Source organism: Oncorhynchus mykiss, chromosome 3 (assembly GCF_057628025.1).
Source record: "Oncorhynchus mykiss isolate SJ-2025 chromosome 3, ASM5762802v1, whole genome shotgun sequence".
NCBI lineage: Eukaryota > Metazoa > Chordata > Actinopteri > Salmoniformes > Salmonidae > Oncorhynchus > Oncorhynchus mykiss.
This window is the reverse complement of record NC_143024.1, coordinates 67,680,792-67,699,515: the sequence shown is the minus strand read 5'-3', so window position 1 is coordinate 67,699,515 and position 18,724 is coordinate 67,680,792. Positions and strand designations below refer to the sequence as shown.

The 18,724-nt window shown below is 45.8% G+C and overlaps 2 protein-coding genes across 27 annotated transcripts in view; one reads left to right on the top strand and one right to left on the bottom strand.

Moving 5' to 3' along the window:
- LOC110520241 (1-phosphatidylinositol 3-phosphate 5-kinase) overlaps positions 1-13,834 on the top strand; it is a 45,020-nt gene extending 31,186 nt beyond the window's left edge. For 10 of the 23 annotated variants that reach the window (XM_090229959.1, XM_090229966.1, XM_090229968.1 and 7 more), the window contains 27 exons: positions 2,149-2,289; positions 3,123-3,249; positions 3,473-4,176; positions 4,270-4,431; positions 4,703-5,080; positions 5,420-5,520; positions 5,673-5,744; positions 5,920-6,091; positions 6,332-6,510; positions 6,680-6,793; positions 7,214-7,322; positions 7,504-7,658; positions 7,811-7,901; positions 8,014-8,074; positions 8,174-8,311; positions 8,448-8,568; positions 8,715-8,756; positions 10,699-10,794; positions 10,930-11,013; positions 11,089-11,189; positions 11,316-11,375; positions 11,504-11,680; positions 11,856-11,959; positions 12,149-12,346; positions 12,560-12,752; positions 12,914-12,988; positions 13,174-13,834. In XM_090229959.1, coding sequence (XP_090086085.1) covers positions 2,149-2,289; positions 3,123-3,249; positions 3,473-4,176; positions 4,270-4,431; positions 4,703-5,080; positions 5,420-5,520; positions 5,673-5,744; positions 5,920-6,091; positions 6,332-6,510; positions 6,680-6,793; positions 7,214-7,322; positions 7,504-7,658; positions 7,811-7,901; positions 8,014-8,074; positions 8,174-8,311; positions 8,448-8,568; positions 8,715-8,756; positions 10,699-10,794; positions 10,930-11,013; positions 11,089-11,189; positions 11,316-11,375; positions 11,504-11,680; positions 11,856-11,959; positions 12,149-12,346; positions 12,560-12,752; positions 12,914-12,988; positions 13,174-13,289 — 4,071 coding nt within the window. In that variant the 3' untranslated portion in view covers positions 13,290-13,834. The remainder of the gene's footprint in view (positions 1-2,148; positions 2,290-3,122; positions 3,250-3,472; positions 4,177-4,269; positions 4,432-4,702; positions 5,081-5,419; positions 5,521-5,672; positions 5,745-5,919; positions 6,092-6,331; positions 6,511-6,679; positions 6,794-7,213; positions 7,323-7,503; positions 7,659-7,810; positions 7,902-8,013; positions 8,075-8,173; positions 8,312-8,447; positions 8,569-8,714; positions 8,757-10,698; positions 10,795-10,929; positions 11,014-11,088; positions 11,190-11,315; positions 11,376-11,503; positions 11,681-11,855; positions 11,960-12,148; positions 12,347-12,559; positions 12,753-12,913; positions 12,989-13,173) is intronic. The other 13 variants (XM_090229970.1, XM_090229969.1, XM_036974657.2 and 10 more) reach the window with 3 other exon arrangements.
- Positions 13,835-14,118: 284 nt separating this feature from the next.
- The window catches only part of ankrd44 (ankyrin repeat domain 44), a 31,045-nt gene continuing 26,439 nt past the window's right edge, over positions 14,119-18,724 (bottom strand). For 2 of the 4 annotated variants that reach the window (XM_090229975.1, XM_090229974.1), the window contains exons 24-27: positions 18,287-18,515; positions 16,675-16,757; positions 16,441-16,532; positions 14,119-15,840 (exon numbers count right to left, since the gene is read on the bottom strand). In XM_090229975.1, coding sequence (XP_090086101.1) covers positions 15,809-15,840; positions 16,441-16,532; positions 16,675-16,757; positions 18,287-18,515 — 436 coding nt within the window. In that variant the 3' untranslated portion in view covers positions 14,119-15,808. Of the gene's footprint in view, positions 15,938-16,440; positions 16,533-16,674; positions 16,758-18,286; positions 18,516-18,724 lie in introns of all 4 variants that reach the window. The other 2 variants (XM_090229972.1, XM_090229973.1) reach the window with 1 other exon arrangement.

The window sequence follows — 18,724 nt, the reverse complement described above, 5'->3', positions numbered from 1 at the left end:
CTAAGGCTCTGCATCTCAGTGCCACTGGAGATTCTGGGTTCGAGTCCAGGCTCTGTCGCAGCCAGCTGCGACCGGGAGACCCATGGGGCGGTGCACAATTGGCCCAGCATCGTCCAGGTTAGGGGAGGGTTTGGCCGGCATGGATGTCCTTGTCCCATCGCGCACTTGCGAGTCCTGTGGCGGCCTGGGCGCAGTGCATGCTGACACGGTCGCCAGGTGAACAATGTTTTCCATTGGTGCGGCTGGCTTCCGGGTTAAGTGGGCATTGTGTCAAGAGGCAGTGCGGCTTGTCTGGGATGTGTTTTGGAGGACGCACGGCTCTCGACCTTCGCCTCGCCCGAGTCCGTACGGGAGTTGCAGCGATGGGACAAGACTGTAACTACCAATTGGATACCACGAAATTGGGGAGAAAACGGGGTAAAAAAAAATGTATACAGTGCCTTGCGAAAGTATTCGGCCCCCTTGAACTTTGTGACCTTTTGCCACATTTCAGGCTTCAAACATAAAGATATAAAACTGTATTTTTTTGTGAAGAATCAACAACAAGTGGGACACAATCATGAAGTGGAACGACATTTATTGGATATTTCAAACTTTTTTAACAAATCAAAAACTGAAAAATTGGGCGTGCAAAATTATTCAGCCCCTTTACTTTCAGTGCAGCAAACTCTCTCCAGAAGTTCAGTGAGGATCTCTGAATGATCCAATGTTGACCTAAATGACTAATGATGATAAATACAATCCACCTGTGTGTAATCAAGTCTCCGTATAAATGCACATGCACTGTGATAGTCTCAGAGGTCCGTTAAAAGCGCAGAGAGCATCATGAAGAACAAGGAACACACCAGGCAGGTCCGAGATACTGTTGTGAAGAAGTTTAAAGCCGGATTTGGATACAAAAAGATTTCCCAAGCTTTAAACATCCCAAGGGGCACTGTGCATGCGATAATATTGAAATGGAAGGAGTATCAGACCACTGCAAATCTACCAAGACCTGGCCATCCCTCTAAACTTTCAGCTCATAAAAGGAGAAGACTGATCAGAGATGCAGCCAAGAGGCCCATGATCACTCTGGATGAACTGCAGAGATCTACAGCTGAGGTGGGAGACTCTGTCCATAGGACAACAATCAGTCGTATATTGCACAAATCTGGCCTTTATGGAAGAGTGGCAAGAAGAAAGACATTTCTTAAAGATATCCATAAAAAGTGTTGTTTAAAGTTTGCCACAAGCCACCTGGGAGACACACCAAACATGTGGAAGAAGGTGCTCTGGTCAGATGAAACCAAAATTGAACTTTTTGGCAACAATGCAAAACGTTATGTTTGGCGTAAAAGCAACACAGCTGAACACACCATCCCCACTGTCAAACATGGTGGTGGCAGCATCATGGTTTGGGCCTGCTTTTCTTCAGCAGGGACAGGGAAGATGGTTAAAATTGATGGGAAGATGGATGGAGCCAAATACAGGACCATTCTGGAAGAAAACCTGATGGAGTCTGCAAAAGACCTGAGACTGGGACGGAGATTTGTCTTCCAACAAGACAATGATCCAAAACATAAAGCAAAATCTACAATGGAATGGTTCAAAAATAAACATATCCAGGTGTTAGAATGGCCAAGTCAAAGTCCAGACCTGAATCCAATCGATAATCTGTGGAAAGAACTGAAAACTGCTGTTCACAAATGCTCTCCATCCAACCTCACTGAGCTCGAGCTGTTTTACAAGGAGGAATGGGAAAAAATGTCAGTCTCTCGATGTGCAAAACTGATAGAGACAAACCCCAAGCGACTTACAGCTGTAATCGCAGCAAAAGGTGGCGCTACAAAGTATTAACTTAAGGGGGCTGAATAATTTTGCACGCCCAATTTTTCAGTTTTTGATTTGTTAAAAAAGTTTGAAATATCCAACAAATGTCGTTCCACTTCATGATTGTGTCCCACTTGTTGTTGATTCTTCACAAAAAAATACAGTTTTATATCTTTATGTTTGAAGCCTGAAATGTGGCAAAAGGTTGCAAAGTTCAAGGGGGCCGAATACTTTCGCAAGGCACTGTATATTTCACTAATTCCTAATTTGCTGACACCCATCCATAATTTCTAGAAATTAAGAAAAGGAAACAAATCTTTGTCTGTCTTTGTTCCCCAGGAGCGTGAGTTTCTGAAGAACTATGTTCAGCGTATAGCGGACGTGCGTCCCAACCTGGTGCTGGTAGAGAAGACTGTGTCTCGTATCGCTCAGGACATGCTGCTGGAGCACGGGATCACATTGGTCATCAACGTCAAACCAGTCAGTACCTCTCTAGCTCTCTGTACTGCTAGTTACCTTATTAGCTGTGGTTATCAATGTCAAACCAGTCATTACTGATATCTCACTAGCTTTCTCTAGCCCTCTGTTCTGCCCTCTGTCACTACTTACATTACTGCTGGTTATTGACCTCAAACCAGTCAGCCAGTCTTTCTAGCTCTCTGTACTAGTTACCGTACTAGCATGGGTTATGTTTCCAAACACACCTTAATTAGCTTTAGAACATGTTACATACAGGTAACTTCCAAAATAAAGGAAACACCAACATAGGGCCACCACGAGCCAGAATACACCTTGGCATAGATTATATGTTTCTGGAACTCTATTGGAGGGATGCAACACCATTCGTAAACAAGAAGTTCCATAATTTGGTGTTTTGTTGATGGTGGTGGAAAACTCTGTCTCCTGCGCCACTCCAGAATCTCCCATAAGTGTTCAATTGGGTTGAGATCTGGTGACTGAGATGGCCATTACATATGGTTTACGTCATTTTCATGCTCCAAACCATTCAGTGACCTCTCATGCCCTGTGAGTCTGCCCAGCATTTCTGTACCCTAAACATGATGGGATTGCTTAACTAACTCAGGAACCACACCTGTGTGGAAGCACCTGCTTTCAATATACTTTGTGTCCCTCATTCACTCAAGTGTTCCCATTATTTTGGCAGTTACCTTCATGTAGCTGTTAGCTTTTTGTTTTTAACTCTTTTGATGGTGTCTTTAGCCATGTTAGCCTGTTCTTCTGCTTAACCCATTCAACTGTCTATTAGCCGTACCTGCCCTCAGTCTCTCTTTCCCACCTCTGGTTCTCTGCAGCAAGTCTTGGACAGGGTGAGTCGTATGACCCAGGGGGACCTAGTCATGTCCATGGACCAGCTGCTCACCAAGCCTCGACTGGGAACCTGCCAAAAGTTCTACCTACACTCTTTCCAGCTGGCCAATAGTGAGTGGAAACTACTCTGTCTGTTAGATATTGTAAGCCGTTCATAAAACTTAATTCACTTAAATAATCCAACACATGAAACCTACTGCAACCAGGTGCGTTCATTCACAAGTTCCTCCCGCCCAGTCTAGATTATCTCCAGGCTCCTCCTTCTGACTCCCCTGTGTTCCACAGCACAACTATGTAATGTGTTCTCCTCTCTTCCCTTCTCTCTCTGTGACAGATGAGTTGAAGACTCTCATGTTCTTTGAGGGCTGCTCTCCCCAGCTGGGCTGTACCATAAAGCTTCGCGGGGCATCTGAGTATGAGCTGGCCAGGGTTAAAGAGATCATCATCCTCATGGTGTGTGTGGCCTACCACTCCCAGCTAGAGATATCCTTCCTCATGGATGAGTTTGCCATGCCTCCCAGCCTGGCCAAGACCAACTCCTTCCCCTGTCTCCTGGAGAGCACTACTGTTGAGGAGGAGGAGGAGGAGAGCCAGGAAAATGGGACCGACCAGAGCACCCTCTCGCAGGGAGGAGAGACTGTGCTGGGGGAGGAGGAGGAGAAGTCTTCCCTTGGGAAATCTGTATCAGAGTCATCCTCGCCTAAAGATGTCCATGGTGCAAAAGTCAACAAAAAACACTTCCTGTCCTCTTCTTCCTCCTTGGGGGCTGAGGGGGTGGAGTCAGCAGAGGTCATGACCTCCACGCCGTTGTCCAATCGCCAGGTGCTGCCACCTCCAGTGTCCCCACCCTATCTTATTGATGACCTGGAGGAGTTGGTAGATGAGATTGGGTCGGGGAAGGGGGAGACTGAGGGGGGGAGCGGGTCGGGGGTTCTGGGGAGGGGTGAGTCGCGGGAGGAGAGCTCGGGTTCAGAGACGCCCCCCAGGCTGTTCAGAGACCCCCTTCAGGATGACACAGGGCTGTTTGTCACAGAGCAGGTGAGGGAGAAAAAAAACTGATTAAGGATACAGACAGAAACATGTTGGTTTCCATTGCCCTACAATATCCTCTTCTGTTTTGCCACCGAGCAGGTGGCCTCAACGGACGACCGTCTCAAGACGCTTACGGCAGGCTTCAAACAGGAGCTGAAGGACATCATCCTTTGTATCTCCCCCTTTATCACCTTTAGAGAGCCCTTCCTCCTCACGCCTGCTGGCCTACGCTGCCCCAGCAGAGACTACTTTCCTGAAAAGGTCTGTTGGTTTACATTCACTGAAGGTTTTTCAACCTGCTTTATATCAATTCGCTCAATGTAGTTCAGTAATGTACAATAAATATCAGGTCATCTGTTCACGTGACCGTTAATTCCTCTGCACTCAGTTGTTAGTTATAGTGGAGATGTCTACCAAAATAGTTGTTGTCATGCGTATGCATTACACACATCTCATAACACTTAAGTGCTAGGCGAATGAGCCGATATGCTATTTTCGTATTTGAGATGTAACAAACTAGTTCCTCGTGCAGGTGTACCTCTCCCCGCTGCTCAACAAGGACTTCAAAGAACTGGACTGTCGACGTAAGCGACAACTCCTCAAAGATTCCGCTCCGTCAGGTGGAGGCATCGCCAACGGAGTCCCTCCCCCCCGCCCCTTCCAGGTGTTACCCTCCCACCACCTTACCAGCGCCCGCATCGCAGAGCAGCTGGGCAGCAGCCAGGACCTGGCCAAGATGCTGGCAGACTACCGTGCCCAGGGGGGCCGCCTCCGGCAGGAGGCAGACCCCTTCACCCAGCCCCTGCCTCAGCCACCAGTCCGGGAGGCTCCACCGCCCAAGCACCCCGTCAAGGCTGATAGTGAGGAAGAGAAACCAGCAGGACAGAACGACATGACCTGGGCCTCCAAGGTGAGCCAGCTAGTTAGCACATCCACACACCACAATAATAGGAGATGGATGGGACAGATAGGCAGAGGAGGGAGACAGATCTCCAACAGTCTCACTGATGTATCTGTGGCGTTAGATATTGTTCTGATGTATATTGAGGGTTTTTCCATTACAGACAACCTATGTTAACATCTCCCTTGGTCAGTGCTAGTTTACTGCTCAGTGTGTTCCATTGATGAGCACACCACCTCACTCACTCTCCAGAGAGATTAGGGGAGGTCTGAAGAGGCGAAGTGCGCTCTTGAATTGTAAAGCATATGTGCTTGTTGTTGTTGACCACCATTACTTCTGTGTTTTTAGCTGGACTGCCTGAACCCGGTGAACCACCAGAGACTGTGTGTTCTGTTCAGCAGCTCCTCAGCCCAGTCCAACAACTCCCCCAACCCCTGCGTCAGTCCCTGGTAAACCCCACTCAACCCTGGTGGTCTTCAATTCAGTACAGCTTTATTTATCCCCTTAGGAGCAATAGAAATCTTGTGAACCCGCTGTGAAAGACCAGCTGACTGAACTCTGAAAGGTCAGCTATTCACAAAGACTTATTTGTTCTCAACAGGATTGTCACGATGGAGTTCTACGGAAAGAATGACCTGACACTAGGAATATTCTTGGAGAGATACTGTTTCAGGTGAGGGAGAAATATCAGAACCTGACAAATTATTTATTGAATTTCCGATAAAATATTTGACCATGAAGTGTGTCATTGACATGTAATAAAATGTCATTCAATGAAACCCCTCTTCTTTGCCCTGACGTGTCTGTCTGTCTGTGTGCGTGCGTGTGTCTGTGAATGCATGATAAAGGCCATCCTATCAGTGCCCTAGTATGTTCTGTGAGACTCCCATGGTGCACCATGTGCGGCGATTTGTCCATGGCAGTGGCTGTGTTCAGATCGTACTGAAGGAGCTGGACTCTCCTGTGCCTGGATACCAACACACCATCCTCAACTACTCCTGGTGCCGCATATGCAAACAGGTACAGTAACTTGTTCATCTGCGTTTCCTTATCTGTTCCATGACTAACCCCAGGACTTGCTCTATAGCTATCACACCTAACTGTTTGTTTTAGTTAATAGCGAGATAACCTAGTTCAACTAATCAAATTCTTGCTAATCAGAATTGCCAGTTTTTGGCTCGAGCAACTAGCTGCTGTCCAGGTCTGCTTAGTTTCTATCGCTCACAGAGCTTTGATCCTTGTATTCTGCGGTCTCTGTAGGTGACTCCTGTGGTGCCCCTGTCCAATGACTCGTGGTCCATGTCCTTTGCTAAGTACCTGGAGCTGAGGTTCTATGGTCACCAGTATACCAGGAGGGCTAATGCTGAGCCCTGTGGCCACTCCATCCACAAAGACTACCACCAGTACTTCTCCTACAACCAGATGGTGGCCTCATTCAGGTGGGAAACACAGGCCAAGGCTTTTATTTTCATCCATCCAACCTGCCATCCATTCATACATCTATCCATCATTTATCATTCCTACAATTTTTTTCTTATCATTTTTGCATCAATTCAAAACATCTTCAACCTGTATATGCCCATGCCATTCCACTTGTCTAACCCCCAGCTACATCTCAGTGAGACTGCTGGAGATCTGCCTCCCTCCTCCTAAGATCTTCATCAGGAACCAGGGGCCCTCCAAGGCAAGCATGCAGCAGGACCTCAAGGACTTCTCACAGAAGTAACTGTCTACCTGTCTACCATGGCCTTAAGTAGCCTGGTCCCAGATTTGTATTTTTTATTTGACCTTTTATTTAACTAGGCAAGTCAGTGAAGAACAAATTCTTATTTTCAATGACGGCCTGGGAACAGTGGGTTAACTGCCTTGTTCAGGGGCAGAACGACAGATTTTTACCTTGTCAGCTCGGGGATTCGATCTTGCAACCTTCCGGTTACTACTCTAAACACTAGGCTACCTGCCATTTGTGCCATTTGTGCTGTATAACTGAGTCCTATGGTTATTGTCCTCTGAGTTGACAAGACAGTACAAACAGATCTGGGACCAGGCTCCAACTGACGAATCGGAATAATCTAGTTTGACTAGGTTTTTACCTTCTTTCTAGTTCTGACCAGTCCTTTTCCATTCTCTCCCTCTTGTCAGGGTGAATCAGGTGTACCTGGCCATAGAGGACCGCCTCACCTCCCTGAAGACGGACACCTTCAGCAAGACACGCGAAGAGAAGATGGAGGACCTGTTTGCACAGAAAGACGTAGGTTCCCCCTCGAAGGGTGGGAGCTACACTCCAAATATGTCTGGTGTATGTATAGTGCAGTGGAGGCTGACTTTTCATCAGTGTTGTCACTGTAAATCGGAGGACGGGCTCATTATAATGATTGAATGGAAAGGTATCAAACACATGGTTCCCATCAGTTTTCTTTGTGTGTGTTCAGATGGAGGAGGCAGAGCTGCGTAGCTGGATAGAGAAGCTGCAGGCTCGTCTCCAGGCTTGTGGTAGTGACTCCCCCCAGCAGCTCCAGACTGTACTGGAATCAGTGGTAGTGAAGAAACAGAGCCTGTGTGAAACACTGCAATCCTGGAACAGCAGGTGAGAACACTGATATCGGAGCAGCTTTTAATGTTAGGGGTGGTTTCCTAGACACAGATAAATGAATCTCCAATAAACACGCGTTTTTAGTCTAGTACTAGGCTTCATTTTTGATCTCATATAATTAATTTGTTGAACCATTTAACCTCCAGGCTGCAGGACCTATTCCAGCAGGAGAAGGGCAGGAAGCGTCTGTCTGTCCCAGCCAGCCCTGGGAGACACAGACCGACAGACGACAGCAAGGTCAGTGCAATATATACCTGATATGATTCAGATGATAGGATGAGCTCAGTATATGATAAGGACTTAGTGTATCATAAAGGATGGAATGTTACGTATTTATTTTGTTTAACAGACCAGTGTTCTGGAGTCTTCTCCACGCAACCCCTCCCCTGTGGTACAAAATGGTGACAAAGGTGAGGGGATTTTTTTCCCCAGCTTTCAGTCAGAATGCTATAGTACTTCTCTCATTGGTTGACAGTAGTTGATGGGCGTGTCTGTTTTTCAATTGACAGAGGACCGTCACCTCACTACCCTGCCCTCGAGCTCGGGGTCGTCATTGCTAACGTTACCGTCACCAGGGGAACCAGGCTCAGAACCCCTCTCGTCTGGACCATCCTTTCCTGACCAGGACTCTGTCAGCATCCCAGAGGGTGAACACACACACACACACCTGTAGAATCACAAACACAACCCCCCACGTACGCTTACCATTCACTTTCTCTAGAGCTACAGTGTGTATCTAAATACAGACCTCTCTGGTCTAACTCCATTCTTGTTGTCTTCTAGATGTGTTTGATGGACACCTGTTGGGCTCCAATGACAGCCAGGTGAAAGAGAAGTCCACTATGAAGGCCATTCTAGCCAACTTGCTGCCAGGCAACAGTTACAACCCCATCCCATTCCCATTGTGAGTACAGTATGCCCTTCACATCTGAATAAGCTTTTTGCCTGTAGTATAAATTAATTCATGATCAGCCATATAAGATAGCATTTGATATAATGCCAATGCTATATTGAGCCCTGTTCATTTTCTTACTTTGTTGTAATGTTTAGCTTGAATCCCGGTGTTGACGGGAAAAATCACCACTATATCAGGTGCCACCTACTGCCGATGTGCCCTTGAGCAAAGCACGTAACCTCTAACCTGCTCCAGAGAGAGCTCTGCGCTGCTCTGCCGCTGACCCTGTGCTGTTGTTTTGTGGTGGGGCTGAGCACTGTGAAAGCCAAAATAACAAATGTCCATTGTATCCAGGGACCGGAACCAAAATTATTTTCCAATTGTCTTCATTCTCTGGTCCAACGTTAGTTAAGCCAACTCTCTAAAGTTCAAAGACTTTCAGAGATCCTTCATAGAAGCCGCTCCTTCGTGGGTATAATTTGTGGAACTAATTCAGATAATGCATGTCATAACAACAAGATGCCCAGCGATTCATGCCCAGCGCTCTCCTCACCTGCAAAAATTCAGTCGCATATCACACCCTACACTACACTTGTCTGTCCAATGCATGTACCTAGAGCTGCTTGGTGAAGAAGTGTCATGTTGAGCTAGATGTAGAAAAATACATTTAAAACAAGGTGTAAAAAGGAACAGAAAGGAATGATAAACCATTACTTTTTTGGGTTTCGAACTGGTTCACAATTATTTTGCTGGTCGGAACTGTGGAACGAAAACAAATTTAAAAGATGGTTTGTGAACCAGTTCGAACACCAAAAAAGTAATAGTTTATATCATTCCTTTCTGTTCCTTTTTAAACCTCTTTTAATTTTTTTATATATATTTTTCTACATCTAGCTCAACATGACACTTCTTCACCAGTAGATAGCTTGCCTGCTCCATAGCAAGCTGCTCTAGGTACATGCTTTGGACAGACAAGTGTAGTGTAGGGTGTGATATGCGACTGAATTTTTGCAGGTGAGGAGAGCGCTGGGCATGAATCGCTGGGAATCTTGTTGTTATGACATGCATTATCTGAATTTAGGTCCACAAAATTATACCCACGAAGGAGCGGCTTCTATGAAGGATCTCTGAAAGCCTTTGAACTTCAGAGAGTTGGCTTAACTAACGTTGGACCAGAGCTAGCCCTTGATGATGACTCTCAGTTCCATTACACATAATGCCATCTAGAGTTTGAGAGCTAGACCAGAGCTAGCGAACAAGCTTGTGTGTTCAGAGCGGCACCAGAATTAAAAAGGTATTTTTGTAGCTAATAAATCAATGTGAAACGTCATAACTATAATAGCCTTAACTAGCATTGGAAAAGTGAATCTGTTATCTATTTTTTTTTTTTTTTTAAATCGAATCAAATTTTATTTGTCACATGTGCTGAATACAACAGGTGTGTAGACCTTATCAATACGGAGGCAATATACAGGCGGTACCGGTACAGAGTCAATGTGCGGGGGTACAGGTTAGTTGAGGTCATTTATACATGTAGGTAGGGGTAAAGTGACTATTCATAGATAATAAACAGCGAGTAGCAGCAGTGTAAAAACCAAGGGGGGTGTCAATGTAAATAGTTTGGGTGGCCATTTGGTTAATTGTTCAGCAGTCTTATGGCTTGGGGTTAGAAGCTGTTAAGGAGCCTTTTGGACCTAGACTTGGCGCTCCGGTACCGCTTGCCGTAACGTCAGTAGGCTACATTAAACTATGCATGCTTCGGAGGGAGGGGCAGGTAGCCTACAAACACTGGGAAGGATTTTCAGCAGGCAGACACTGGAATAATTTCTGAGTGACAGTGAGGGCTATGCAGAGTTGCTTTGTGTTTTTTGTGGGACTTGAAAAAATTTCCTGGAATGTAAAAGAACGCTCTTAACCAGTTCCTGTGCTTCTGAAATAACAGTTCTGTTTCAGAACAGTATAGATCCCTGTTGTTCTCGGTTCTGTTCTTCGAAAAACGTTCTTTTACAGTTTTCGGTTCTGTTCCCTGAATCTGTTCCAACCCCAGGTTGTATCCTCTGTATAATGGACAGATAAGTAGTGTGCTGTATTATTGAGCCCTGTGTGTTTTCTGACGTTGTTGTGATCTTTGTTTGTCAGTGACCCAGACAAGCATTACCTGATGTATGAGCATGAGAGAGTGCCCATAGCCGTGTGTGAGAGAGAACCCAGCTCCATCATTGCATTCGCTCTCAGGTAACCACTCCGCTCTATTTCTTCTCCATTCTCTGCACGTCTTACTCACTGATGTGTTATGTTGTCTTGTTGTTCTGAAGTTATTGTTGTTATAGTGTTCTAATGTTATTTGAATGACCTCGGCCTGACCTCTAGCTGTAAGGAGTATAAGACCGCTCTGGATGAGCTGTCAAAGACAACGGTGAAGGCTGGAGGCGAGGACACCACCCAAACCATCAGGTACACACAAACTCTGCTGATGTTGACTGTGTGTATGTTACCTGATGTATAATGTCTCATCTTGTCGGTGTGTAGCTCCGGAGAGAGCCGGGCCAAGAACAGCCCAGCCAAGCCCAATGAGACGGCCTCCTCCCAGATGGGTCCGGGCCGCAGCAGCATGGACGCTGACCCTCTCAGTGAGTAGTGGATCCTCTCAGGGTAAACGGGAAACATGGGAGGGGGGTGCTAGAAAGTATTTTGTACCTCAGTTCACTTCTGTTCTAATGGCATTCCTATCATCCTTTTTATTTTTATTTGAACAGAAGATGCAGACATAGGAGACAAGCACAAGAAGTCAGCCGGAAACCCTCATATCGAATTACGTGAGTGTTTCTCATTTGATTTATGTGCCCTTTGGGATGGCGTTACCTGTGAAGTGCTTAGCCCGCAAACGTTCTCTCAATAACAACAATAAGGCCTAGTCAGTAATCTCTCTCTCTCTCATTCGTAGAGTTCTCTGATGCCAATGCTAAGTTCTACTGCAGGATCTACTATGCAGAGGAGTTCCACAAGATGAGAGAGGAGATCATGGACAGTACGGAGGATGACTTTGTCCGCTCGCTCTCCCACTGCGTCAACTGGCAGGCCCGTGGCGGCAAGTCTGGGGCCGTCTTCTACGCCACCGAAGGTGTGACCCTCAACACCAGAGTCATATTGTTTTATTTAACTTGTATTTACCAGGAAGTCCTATTTGGGGGCAAGATAACTCCTTTAAATATGTGCTGTCCATGTCACCCACCTGTAGTGCTATTTATTTGTAGTGGTTATACCTATCACTCTCTCTCCCTCCTTCCCTCACTCAGATGACCGGTTCATCCTGAAGCAGATGCCCAGACTAGAGGTTCAGTCCTTCCTGGACTTTGCCCCTCACTACTTCACCTACATCACCGGAGCTGTGCAGCAGAAGGTAAACTACACTACCCATATAATTACATTTGACTTAGATAAATATGAACTATTTTGGTGATCGAATTTCCTCAAATAAATTACTTTATACATTTTTTTTCAAGGAGTTGTCCTATTGTCTGTGTGATGGATGTTTATTTTCTGAGATTAGAACACATTCCTATCCTAAACCCCCCTGTCTGTCCCACAGCGACCCACTGCCCTGGCTAAGATCCTGGGTGTGTACCGGATCGGCTACAAGAACTCCCAGAACAACTCAGAGAAGAAGCTGGATCTGCTGGTCATGGAGAACCTGTTCTATGGCAGGAAGATGGCCCAGGTGTTCGACCTCAAGGGTTCTCTGAGGAACCGCAACGTTAAGACAGACTCTGGGAAGGAGAGCTGTGAGGTGAGCATGGCACAAGGCCAGCAACACCGGGTTGTGGGTTTGATTCCCGCTGAGGCCACATACAACATAAATGTATGCACTCACTGTACAGTCAGTAGCTTTGTTTATTTATGCATGTATCTTTACTTGACCAGGTATGTCATTGAGAACACATTCTCTTTTGAAATAACCTTTGGATAAAAGCATCAGCTAAATGGCATCATTCTATATTAGGTGGTTCTGCTGGATGAGAACCTACTGAAGCTGGTCCATGACAACCCTCTGTACATCAGAGCCCACTGCAAGGCCATCCTGAGGGCGGCCATACACAGTGATGCCTACTTCCTGTCTAGTCACCTGATCATAGACTACTCTCTGCTGGTTGGACGAGATGACACCACAGACCAGCTGGTGGTGGGAATCATAGGTGCGAGAAAAGCTTTCAAACTTGAAAATGTATTTTCATTGGCTATAACATTGATAACTGTTTGCTGGTGCTTACAGAAAAAACATCTAATTTCTCCATGCATGCAAATTAATTTGTACTCTGCTGTATTTATAAAAGAAACGTTCCTTCCATTGTGTCAGATTACATTCGGACATTCACATGGGATAAGAAGCTGGAGATGGTGGTGAAATCCACAGGGATCCTGGGAGGGCAAGGTAATTCATCATCTGTCAGATGTCACCTTCCCCCTACATTAGTCCTTGAAGTCTATTTTTAGGTTGTGCCCTTTCACATTTAGCTTTGAGATCTCTAGTAGTTAGTTTTTTTATTATACAAAGACCTTTTGATTTCTTCCTGTAAATGAAAATTGCTATTGTGGTGTTTTGTGTCTCACTCACAGGTAAGATGCCCACAGTGGTGTCTCCGGAGCTGTACCGATCGCGTTTCTGTGAGGCCATGGACAAATACTTCCTCATGGTGCCTGACCACTGGACAGGTCTAGGGGTCAACTGCTAACTGACACCAGGGAGCTAGCCTGAGTTCCAGATCTGTTTGTGTCGTCTAGCCAATTCCTTTGTCATTGTCACGGCATGTTTGGCAACACAGCATAAACGGATCTGGGACTCCGCTGCTAGCTGCAGAACACAACATGGGCATCAGTTACCAGGGGGGACAGGAGATTACAATGCAGAAAAACCCTTTGCCCAATAAGGAACCATAAAAGCATACTGGAAGGATTGATGAAGAGTAATGCAAGGCCAGTATACAACGACTCAATCATTCCATAGTATTATTATGATCTACTAGACTGTAAACGAGTGACTCTAGAGTATTATTGGAAGTCATGACTGTCCAGTAAAAGCTGGGCCCTAATTTATCCTGACATGGAAAGAACTTAATTCCCTAATCTTGACGTGTCAAACTGTTTCACGCGGGCACAGTGAGATGGCACTGAAAAAAAAAAATCTTACTTGGTGGTCCTAGTTTGGTGAACAAATGTGATGTAAATGTACAGAGAGTATGTAATTAAAGATTAACACTGATTTCACAAATGTTTTAAACCTCCGTGTCAATGAGATGTTTTGTTTTGTCCCATCTTGTGAAACTACATAGATGAGGATAGTCATTGTTCATCAGCTCAGATGTCCCGACTAGACTTCACCATGAAATGCTCACATGAAGGGGGAATTGTTTTACTGGTATGTTGACTCCTTGCAATCTATGTAGAGGCATTTGAGGGTTCTAAGGCCGAAATGGAGGATCCATTCTCATGTTTTTGGCATTACTAAGAAGTTATGTTTTAACTTGATATCAAATAGGAAAGTACGGACATGACACACAGCACTAAATTAAAACAGATGTTTATATTATTGTACAATTCATTCATAAAAAGACAAACAGCCTTGAGCATTTCATACTGCATCAGGAACTGGTATGAAAATCAATCTGATCCGATTGTCACAACTGACTGGTGGTGTGATGCTCCTTCTGGCATAATACTGATCCATGGCAGCATCCTAAATGGCTATATTCCCTATAGTGCACTACATAGGGTTCTTCTCAAAAGTATTACACTATGTAGGGAATAGGGGTCCATTTGGGACACAGACCCAATCTCTTGTTACTTTCATTATCAACAAGCCTTGAGGTGTTTAAACTAACACTGTGCTTTTTAAAAAGTGTGTGCTATGGGGTAGAGTTATTACAGACAAGGCTGTGCTTTACAATGACATGCAGAACGACATATTGTTGCAGACATACACACACGTCTCTGATCATAGGAGTGTAAAAACATTGGTGTGGTTTTTTTTCTTCAGGGTTAGAAGTGACATGACCCCAAGAGTTAATCAACTCATCTCAGTCACATACATCCATAATACACAATCTAGGGCTCTATTCAATCTGTACAGTTGAAGCGTGACAGATTCCGCTATAGAAATGTTACGGTCGTCTCCGCTCAAGCAGGAACATTGCCTTTAAATGTAAAGCTGAACTTCTGCGATACGGATTGAATAGACACCACACGCACCAGAAGAATGCGTACACTTTTTTTGGAAAATGTAAATTAAAAAAGGAATACAAAGGTTTAACAAGGCACTGGACAAGTTAGACTGGCACATTGCTGGTAGGTAGACAAACTAGATGGGAAAGGGGGATGGAGAGAGGTCAAGGTCCTGCTCTCCTTTACAGTTTAAGTGCAAGCAGTATTCTGTACCATAATATAAGCGTTAATAAATACCATACAGGTGTCAACCTCTTCACTGGAGACCTGATCATGTAAACTACTGAAGCACTGTGGTCCTGTAACACTAGGGACAGGATCAGGAACAGTCCTAGTCACCTATAGCCAATAACTACAGCCCAGAGCTTTTCCAGGTTAGTTGACGTGGGTGATTTCTATTGGTGTGGAAACAAGAAGTTGAAAGGGTACCACTTCTATCCGCCTCATGCCATCATGTTTCTTTATAATAGATTTAAGTCAATTGTAGAATTGTGCTTTAGTTGGTTTGTGCTATACTCACATCTCTGGGCAGATAAGTATGAACGCTGACACAAAAATATACATATACTTGTGTTAACTACCGGTATATGTCAATATTTGGTACATCAATCAACCAAAATAAACTTTTTTTTTTAAAAGGTCCTCTTTCATACAAACAAAATGGCTTTAATTAGAAAAGTCTCAGCTGCTGTCATAGATAGCCAAGCTGAGACGGAGTACCTAGATTGATCTGGATAAGAAACACCAGCAGCTAGGATCACATGATTGAGCTCCAGCCATTAGGGGGGGACAAAGTCCTGTACAAGCCCCCACACAGGTTCTACTCTTGGGACACAAGCGAGGGATTCGTGGTGGTGGGAAACTGCGGCTCTGCAGACATCCTGGTAGTCTTTTAAAAGTCATAGGGGTCAAAAGGTTTCTGAGTCTGAGTCGTTTTCAGTGGTGCCCTGACTGGCACTTCCCTCGCTGGAGGGGCCAGAGGGGGCCTTGGGGCTACGAGGGTCCCGCGAACCCTTCTGCCTGGATAGGGCCCTCAGGAGGGAACCTGGGGAGGGGACTCCGGAGCTGCAAGGGGAGCAGAAAGGCATCATGGTAGCCAGAATGAGAGCCAGACAGTCAGCCACCTCCCTGCTAGGAGCGCAAGCTAGAGCAGGCGTCAGACCTGGGGGAAGAGAGAGGAGGGCAGAGAAATAGGGAGAAGAGGATAGGGTGGGGAGAAATAAGTAGGGAAGAGGAAGGGAAGATGGACAGAGAGAAAGAGGGGGGAGTAAACATGGAAGAAGCGGGGAGGGCAAAGCGACAAGGGAAGAGAGGACAACGGGAGAAAGCAGCATTCCATTAGTACACAGCCAGCGCAGACAGTACACAGACAAGCAGACAGGGAATGCGTACAACCTAAACCTAATTCATTATAGAGATAAGGAAAAACTCCTGGCCCTAATAACAATACTTGACAGGTGGAACTGGGACAGAGAGCTACAAACCAGTTAGATGCACACACACACACTCTCGAGCCTACCAGAGCAAAGAGAAAGAGACCGCTGTAGCTAGCTAATGTACATAGACATGCCAACACCACAGGCAGCTGATATAATAGCAGCATGCAGTTAGATCCCTTTAACACACTGGTACTGATTCATGCCCAGACCAGACCTTAAGACCTACCATTCTCATCCAACATCTGAACACTTGCCCCCCTGGACAGCAGGTCCTGGACAGCCTGTTTCAGACCGCTACGAGCTGCTAGGTGGAGCGGCCTGGGAGGGACAAACCAATCAGAAGGTTTGTAGTGGGGAGGGGCTAGACATATCCACCCCAGAATAAATTCAGGTTGCTAGCGGACATAATATTTGGTTCTCGGTTCCAAGACTAACCATGGGCTATCTGACGAACACTTACGTCTGCAGTGCTGCGTTTGTGGCACCTATGAGAACAGTATCCTTTAGCCTCTCCAGGATGAACAGAACACAATCCTCTTTTCCCTGAAGGGGGGTGAAGCCAAATGAATATATTATGCACTGATTGTAAATATAAACTCAGCAAAAAAAGAAATGGCCCCTTTTCAGGACCCTGTCTTTCAAAGATAATTTTTTAAAAACTCAATAACTTCACAGATCTTCATTGTAAAGGGTTTAAACACGGTTTCCCATGCTTGTTCAAAGAGCCATTAACAATTAATGAACATGAACCTGTGGAACGGTCGTTAAGACACTAACAGCTTACAGATGGTAGGTAATTAAAGTCACAGTTATGAAAACTTAGGACACTAAAGAGGCCTTTCTACGGACTCTGAAAGATGCCTAGGGTCCCTGCTCATCTGCGTGAACGTGCCTTAGGCATGCTGCAAGGAGGCATGAAGACTGCAGATGTGGCCAGGGCAATAAATTGCAATGTCTGTACTGTGAGACGCCTCAGACAGCGCTACAGAACAGACAGCTGATCGTCCTCGCAGTGGCGGACCACGTGTAACAACACCTGCACAGGATCGGTATATCCAAACATCACAACAGCAACTGCCCGAGTTATACCAGGAACGCACAATCCCTCCATCATTAATCAGACTGTTCGCAATAGGCTGGAGAGGCTGGACTGAGGGCTTGTAGGCCTGTTGTAAGGCAGGTCCTCACCAGACATCACCGGAGACAACGTCACCTTTGGGCACAAAACCCACCGTTGCTGGACCATACAGGACTGGCAAAAAGTGCTCTTCACTAACGAGTCGCGGTTTTGTCTCACCAGGGGTGATGGTCGGATTCGCGTTTATCATCGAAGGAATGAGCGTTACACCGAGGCCTGTACTCTGGAGCGGGATCGATTTGGAGGTGGACGGTCCGTCATGTTCATCATCGGACTGAGCTTGTTGTCATTGCAGGCAATCTCAGCGTTACAGGGAAGACATCCTCCTCCCTCATGTGGTACCCTTCTTGCAGGCTCATCCTGACATGACCCTCCAGCATGACAATGCCACCAGCCATACTGCTCGTTCTGTGCGTGATTTCTTGCAAGACAGGAATGTCAGTGTACTGCCATGGCCAGCAAAGAGCCCGGATCTCAATCCAATTGAGCACGTCTGGAACCTGTTGGATCGGAGGGTGAGGGCTAGGGCCATTCCCCCCAGAAATATCCAGGAACTTGCAGGTGCCTTGGTGGAAGAGTGGGGTAACGTCTCACAGCAAGAACGGGCAAATCTGGTGCAGTCCATGAGGAGATGCACTGCAGTACTTAATGCAGCTGGTGGCCACATCAGATACTGACTGTTACTTTTGATTTTTGTTCCCGGGACACATTATTCAATTTCTGTTAGTCACATGTCTGTGGAACTTGTTCAGTTTATGTCTCAGTTGTTGAATCTTATGTTCCTACAAATATTTACACATGTTAAGTTTGCTGAAAATAAACGCAGTTGACAGTGAGTGAGTTTCTTTTTTTGCTGAGTTTAGTATTTGTATGTGGTATGTACAAATGTCATGTCAAAGAAATGGGGAGAGAAATCTCCCTAGAGGACACTCACGCTACTGCAGGCCAGGTGGAGGGCTGTGTTGCCATTCTGGTCGACCAAACCCAGGCTGGCGTTAGCACTGGTCAACAGCACCTCTACAGCCCCCACTCCTCCCTTCTCTGCAGCCATCATCAGCGCACTGCGCCCTGATTGATCCACAGCATCCACAGGTGCATCATGGGACAGAAGCAGCTGGACACAGTCCACATGACCAGAGAATGCTGCAGCATGGAGTGGAGTCCTGGGAGAGAAAGGGGAGGAAAGCAGAAGGAGGAAGAGAACACAGAAGTTAGAGATTGAGGCTGTGTTAGATACAGCTCCATCTGATCCAGGGCAACTCCAATATGTATCTGAATCGGGTGTGTGACGACCAGTGGTGTAAAGTACTTAAGTCGTTTTTGGTGCATCTGTACTTTACTATTTATATTTTTTACAGTTTTTACAGTTTTT